Genomic DNA, 7,500 nt, shown 5'->3' with positions numbered 1-7,500 from the left:
TTTTTACTGCCTGCCTGCCTGCCTGCCTGCCTGCCTGCCTGCCTGGCAGTCATACAAAATCGAAAATCATTCCAAACAGGAGACTTACTGTGTTTGTGGATGTCATAATGGACACATACAACAGGCACGACTAACTATTGTAGCATGTTAGATTGGTGGTGTCGTAGCTACTGAAGAAAACTGTGGTAAAACCCGGAATTAATTTATTGATACTTTAAATCTTTATTTAAATTGAATTATATACTTGACCACTGAAGACACAAATCGCCTTCATAATACTTCCAAGAACCATGATTATTTATATATATATATATATATATATATATATATATATATATATATATATATATATATATATATATATATATATATATATAGAGCATTGATTATGTAGCGAGAGAGTGCGTGGCATCTGAGAGGGACAGTATCGGGGTGAAGAAGACTCTGCCAATATCACTCCGTCAGTACGAGGCCGATTAAGGTTGCATTCTCTTTTGATCAATAATGCCTCCATCTTCTAAACTGCAACTCAACGTCTTCTTATTACAGTGTATAAGGTCATAAGGGTGATGTATCTGTTCTTGCATACGGCAGCTTGGCTGCCAGGTAGCTATCATTTCCTGAAGCGTGGCTGTGCCGCTGATGCTGTGCTCCCCTCTACCAGTACACAGGTACTCATTTTGCCGACCTCGGAAGGATGACAGGCTGAGTCGACCGTACCTGGTGTTAATTCAGCAGCCAACGGGGCTCAAACTCAGGACCCTAGGATCCCAAGCCAGCCACCCCAACAGGGTGACGTTTGAGATTGCTTCAGTAGTGCTGAACCCTAGCATTAAAAAGTAAACAATCGTTAAGATCATTATTTTATTAAAATTGAAGCACATGTATATACTTGAACACTTATTGAGGCCTCATCTAGAATACTGTGTGCAGCTTTTGGTCACCACAACTTAGGAAGTACATAGCTGCTCTCGAGAGGGTCCAGCGCAGGAGCGGTTGAAGGAAACACAGGACTTTATACATGAGAAAGGAGGTGGTTATGAGGGGATATGATGGAGATATTTAAGAAAATGAAGGGTATAGACAGATGAATTATTCAGCAGAATAGACAGTCATAGGACCAGGGGCCATAGACTGAAAGTAAGGAAGAGGAGAGTTGTTGGGGTAAGACGGTGGTAAGGCAGGGGACTTTCACTCAGAGTAGTTAATGTATGGAATGGTCTCCCTGCTAAGACTGTGGCAGCAGAAAGTCGATAAGTTTAAATTAGAATTAGATAGGTACCTGGAAGTTATGGAGATGGAGGGGTATAGGGATATTGGCAGGACTTTTCGGTAGCTTGAGTATGGATGGGTGGTTGTATGCATCTGTGCTTGTGGGGTCTCGTCAAGGGTTGGTGTGTGTTTCTCACCCAAGAATCACCTTCGCAGAGACACACCACCCCCTACCCCCTTCCCCCCAACCCCCCCCACCCCCAACTCAGCCTCAAAATTCCTCTTTTCTTATTTAAAAAAAAAAAATAATAATAATTTAAATGAATCTATTTCTCCTTTTTGTTTTGGTAACCTTGGGATGTCCCTGGGGTGCCACATTGTCTCATCCACATTCTTCCCCTCATACCCCCAACAAAATTGTCGTTTCAACATATATAATTGGTCTGGTGTTGATGTGGTGCAGGCACGATGGGCCGAATGGCCTCCTTCTGCGTCTAGTTTCCTTGTGTAACACTTCACGGGCTAAGGTGTTCCATGAATTATAGTTAGCAATGGAACACACCCTGTGTTCTGACTATTTTTTTGTTTGTTTTATTTTCATGTACTTTATTTTAATTTGTAATATCTTGGGGGCCCGAGGGACCCCAGGCAGCTGCTCTGTTTGCCACGCCTTTAATTTGGCCCAATCTCCAGAGCATTAGAGAAGTCATCTGTGTAGATGAGGAACCAGGGTGGGTGCAAGACACTGCCTTGAGGCAGACCAGTCGACATTAGAAGAGGAGAGGTAAGGATTCGGTTGAGAGTAACAGTTGGCTGCCCGAGCAGAGGGACTCAGAAAGCCAGGTATGAAGATGGCCTTGTGTTGCCTCAGACAGTTAGTTCAGCAAGCAGGTCCCTCATTGTGTCAAATGTCTGAGATTTAGCTTGGGTGACATGCCAAATAAACAAAGGTTTGTAGGTATGGAAAAAAGTGTCATTGGGTGCAGGGGTTGGGGGGTAGAGATGTATTCAGTACTCCTGATGTGACAGTGTGCCATCCTTCCCCTACTCCACCTTTTATGCTTTCATTCCATATCCTTTTTTGCATTTGCATTCTCAAGATTTGAGTGTTAAGGCCCTGTCACACCTTGACGATTTAGCCAGCGTATGCCGACTTCTGAAAAATTTGTCTAAAACGTTGGCACACGTCCAATACGTTATGGGTAAGTTTTGATAACATTAAGAGCATGCTGAAAAACACTACCATACGTCGTAGTACGCTGACTTTCATCGTTGTACTTTGCGGTTGTCCTCAAATTTTAGCATGCTTGAAATTTTACGACGTATGCCGGCGTATGACTCACACGTTCCGCTACGCTGGCCATAAGTTGTAGGCACGTTATGCGATCGTTGACACACGTTACTTGTAAGTTACTCATAAGTCGAAACACGTCGAGGTAATGATTAGCGTACCCGAAACTTATTTATAACCTATGAGTAACATGTTGTAGGCACGTTACACGATCGTTGACACACGTCGAGGCACGTTATGCGATCATTGATACACGTCGATGCACGTTACTTGTAAGTTACTCATAAGTTGAAACGCGTCGATGTAATGCTTAGCGTACCCAAAACTTATTTCTAACCTATGAGTAACGTGCTTTGAACCTATGTGTAACGTACCTCCAACGCATATTGACGTATGTAGACGTATTTGATTGACGTCTTCCGGACGACCACAGAACTTACTGAACGTGTTTCTAATTTACAGCTACCGTATAATGGTGTATTAGCAGCGTAAAAAAAAAACAACAATAACTTCCGATATTTCGTCAAGTGCCGTTACGTCACGTCCGATTGCCTCTTCAGTTTGCTCATGTCTTATTCTTAGTTGCTCCTCTGTGAATATTTTGTTTGAGGATATTGTCACGTCGATGTCGAAACTTAAAAGCAAATGTCCGAATATATTTTAAAATTAGTGATAGACTAAAAAAAAATAAAAAATAAACAACAACAACAACAACTTCAGATATTTCATCACGTGCCTTCAGGGAGCCAAGGAGAAAAAAAGAAAATGTGCCTTGACGGAGAAAATAAGTTTCGGGTATGCTAAACATTACCTCGACGTGTTTCAACTTATGAGTAACTTACAAGGAACTTGTGTCGACGTGTGTCAACGATCGCATGTCGTGCCTACAACTTATTCCCAGCGTAGCGGAACGTGTGAGCCATACGGTGAGTACGTCGTAAAATTTTCAGCATGCTTGAAATTTCACGACGTACTAAACGTACCACGAAATATGACAGGGTACTTCATCGTTTTTCAGCGTGCTCTTAACGTATACACAACTTACCCATACCGTATTCGACGTGTGCCAGCGTTTTAGACACATTTTTCATAGGTCGGCATACGCTGGCTAAATCGTCAAGGTGTGACTGCGTGGTTGACACTTCCAATTCTCAGGCGGTTATGATTTAAATCGGCGTGCGGCAGGTTTTTAACAGGCTACGCCACGAGTTTGCCGGCGATACGTGCAGCGCACTATGCCTAAGTTAAACTATCGTTGGGCATAGGTTGTGAACGCCGACAACAGGCTAAGCATTCGTTGGTATAAGTTAGCTATAAGACAACGAAACGTTCTGTGTACGTTACTAATATGTTATGCATACGACCAACTCGTTATGCATACGACCAAAACTTAAAAAAAAAAAAACTCAATTTCAGCGTACGCCAACGTTTTACATACATTTTTATACGTTGCCATTGCTGGCTAAATCGTCAGGGTGTGACAGCGCCTTTACATTCAGGTGATACTATTCTCATCAAAACTGTGTTTTCAAGTATTTGTTTTTCCAACTTGACTTTGAAAAAAACCTGTATCTTTTCATTCTTAAAATTGTGGTTGTTATATTTATTAAAGAAACAAATTTGACATGAAGGAAGTTTTATTTTATTTTATTATTCCCAGCAAAGCTCATCTACAATCTCTCTAGGTTCCAGCAGAGGGAGTACAAGTTCAGGTGGCTCGTGTGATTAACGGAGTGCATCCACGAAGGCATGAGGCAAAGCTAGCAGGGTTTTCAGCTCTTCTTGATGTGAAGAACTTGTTACGACAGTGGGTTCTGAGCAGTGCTGGTAAGACAAATACCCACATCGCTGAACCATCATGCATCTCACATGATTTGACGCAAGTGAATGATTTATCGCTCTCACTATAATTTAGGTGGCTGTATTTTTATGCATCAAACAGTCAATTTTGTGTTTTATAAATGCCCAAATAAAGTGACTGAGATGTCACGCATGTATCTACGAATGGGAGAAACACTTTAAAATTAATTTATATGAAGTCTCTTATTTATTTTTGAGCATTATTTTGTGGCATTCAAGATAAAATGGTGATCTATATTTTGCTGAAAATGAAAATATGGATGGCCGTTGGCTCACTTCACTCAAATCTTCCAAACTTTGTTTTTTTTTTCTTTCACTCCATAAACAACTTCTCTTTGCTCCAATCTCAAATTATCTTCCTTTTATTGTTCCCCACCTGACTCCACCCTGTGTATCGAATAAAAGATGACTCAAATGATATACGGTACTGTACCTATCCACTTGTCTTCAGTCTCCTCCTCGATAGCATGTGTAAAGCTACTTTCATATACAGCAATGTATTCGGCTTATTCAGTGTTATCATGCATCTCACATGATTTGACGCAAGTGAATGATTTATCGCTCTCACTATAATTTAGGTGGCTGTATTTTTATGCATCAAACAGTCAATTTTGTGTTTTATAAATGCCCAAATAAAGTGACTGAGATGTCACGCATGTATCTACGAATGGGAGAAACACTTTAAAATTAATTTATATGAAGTCCCTTATTTATTTTTGAGCATTATTTTGTGGCATTCAAGATAAAATGGTGATCTATATTTTTCTGAAAATGTTAACACTGAATAAGCCGAATACATTGCTGTATATGAAAGTAGCTTTACACATGCTATCGAGGAGGAGACTGAAGACAAGCGGATAGGTACAGTACCGTATATCATTTGAGTCATCTTTTATTCGATACACAGGGTGGAGTCAGGTGGGGAACAATAAAAGGTAGATAATTTGAGATTGGAGCAAAGAGAAAGTTGTTTATGGAGTGAAAGAAAAAAAACCCAAAGTTTGGAAGATTTGAGTGAAGTGAGCCAACGGCCATCCATATCTAGTGCCCAACTGTGTCTGCGGACGTCCTCCTGCATTCGGGTTACTACTTTTTTAAGGAGGTTTGTGGCAGGATTTGCACTCCAGCCACCGTAAAACCCTTCATTCAGCAAAACACAAAGAAATCTGAAAACCCACTCCGTGGGAGTACCTCCTGTGCAACTGTCCTCCGCAGGGTAGCTCATCGGATGACGGGATTGGGGCAAAGCCTTTGGGATCCCGACTCTTTGATGATAGGAGAAAAACCATGGGGTAATCTTCCAAGGTCAGATTGCAGAAGTGTGTGTCGGGGTGGTGCTGAGGAGTCGACCAGACGGCGGTCTCCTCGGGTTAACCTGAGGCGGTCCCTTCGGGTGGGTGCCTGGAATGTCCTAACCTTAAAAGCGGATGATCACCTGTCTCGGTTATCATCTGAACTCAAGCGTTTGAACATCGGTAATGCAGCACTCTCTGAGGTTTGGAGACCAGATCGTGGAGAGATCATGATAGGTGGTTACACCTACTGTTGGTCTGTTCGCTCTGATGGTCACCATGCCAAAGGAGTTGTTGTAGCTGTGTCCAATAAGTTGATTCCAATGATAACTGAGGTAACACCGGTCAACGAGCATACTATAAGACTAAGGATTCGTCACTCCTTGGGTGTCGTTTCCCTGGTCTCAGTACATGCTCTGACTGAGGCGAGTGCTTTCACCGTGAAGGACGCATTATATGCCACGCTCGAGCCTGTGGTTGATCAGTGCCCCAGGTGAGATACTCTTCTAGTCTTGGGGGATTTCGATGCATCGACTGGAATTGATAGGGATGGTTATGAGACATGTGTTCGCCCCATTGGTCTGGAACTGTGAACCAGAATTGCACTAAATTCCTTTACTTTGCAAGAAGCCATGGACTTAGGGTGGCTGGTTCATGGTTTCAGCGCCCAGAAGCTCATCTCTAGACTTGGTATCCCAACGCTAGTGGTGTGGCAAAGGAGATTGACCATGTGCTTATTGATGGTCACTGGAGGATGATCCAGAACTACAGGGTCTACCGGAGTGCTCAGTTCCTCAAAACATACCACAGGCTTGTTGCAGCCTAAATCCAGGAGAATGGTACCATCCCAGCCTGGGCTGGATGTCGGCAAGCTCTAGGATGAGAGGGTAGCTGAGGAGTTTGCGAACAGTCTGAGTGGGGATTTGGGGAATCCTGAAGAGTTGTGGAGTGCCTTCAAGACCACCATCCTTGATGTTGCCGGTGGATATCTTGGAACTCATCGGAGGGTGAAGAAGAATTTTGTCTCTCAAGGAACACTGGATACATTGACTAGTCACAGGGCCAGGCTTAATGGCAGAGCTGAGCTGTACATGGAGTTGAGGCGTAAAACTATAAGTGTGCTGAGGGTGGACAAGGAGGCCGATGTGCGAGGAATCTGTGAGGGGTAGAGCATCACCTGTGGTCAAGTGATTCTCCTGCTTACAGGGGAATTCGCTCATTGTGTTCCTCCAAGCCCATCCCTCGGTGTACTGCAGTTAGAGCGGAGGGTGGAGGAGTCTTGACAGAGGAGTCTGAAGTGAAGGCCTGTTGGGCCAGTTACTTTGAGCGGCTGTACCAGGCTGATCCACCAGCTGTCGAGTTGGATGTCAGGGGTGTTACTGTCCTATTGCTGACCCACCAATCAACTGTGATCCACCTTCGTTTGTGGAAACAGGCTGCTTTGAACCGGTTGGAATGGGTAAAGCTCATGTGAACGGTGGCATTCATGCTGAACTTGTGAAGGCTGGTGGAAATGCTGTACTCGTGTCATTGCATGCAGTTCTGTGCTCTGCCTGGAATACAGGCATCATCTCAATGGCATGGAAGAGGGGCCTTGTTGTCCCTTTCTGGAAAGGTAAGGGAGATCGCCAGGACAGCAAGAACTACCGAGGGGTGACGCTACTCTCAGTGCCGGGCAAGTTCTTTGCTCGGATAATTTTTCGCCAGGTTTGCCACCATCTGCTTGAGCACCAGCACCCAGAGCAGTCAGGCTTTGCACCAAAGAGGCCAATGATTGACCGTATCCTTTCCCTTTGGTTCCTCACCAAACGCAGATGAGAGTTTCAGCAGGGGCTGCTTGCAGCT

General features: G+C 43.6%; 1 protein-coding gene across 11 annotated transcripts in view; it reads left to right on the top strand.

Annotated features, from left to right (window-relative positions):
* REV1 (REV1 DNA directed polymerase) overlaps nucleotides 1-7,500 on the top strand; it is an 89,303-nt gene that overhangs the window by 59,051 nt on the left and 22,752 nt on the right. For all 11 annotated transcript variants that reach the window (XR_015062184.1, XR_015062185.1, XM_085896992.1 and 8 more), the window contains one exon: nucleotides 4,189-4,330. Coding sequence is in view for 8 of the 11 variants with exons in the window: in XM_085896992.1 (XP_085753118.1) it covers nucleotides 4,189-4,330 (142 nt within the window). In the remaining 3 variants the exon portion in view is untranslated. Of the gene's footprint in view, nucleotides 1-4,188; nucleotides 4,331-7,500 lie in introns of those variants that run through there.

Source organism: Eptatretus burgeri, chromosome 10 (assembly GCF_056783735.1).
Source record: "Eptatretus burgeri isolate ZD-2024b chromosome 10, Ebu_testis_v1, whole genome shotgun sequence".
Lineage (NCBI taxonomy): Eukaryota > Metazoa > Chordata > Myxini > Myxiniformes > Myxinidae > Eptatretus > Eptatretus burgeri.
Note: the sequence above shows the minus strand (reverse complement) of the source record. Positions and strands in the feature narration are given on the sequence as shown.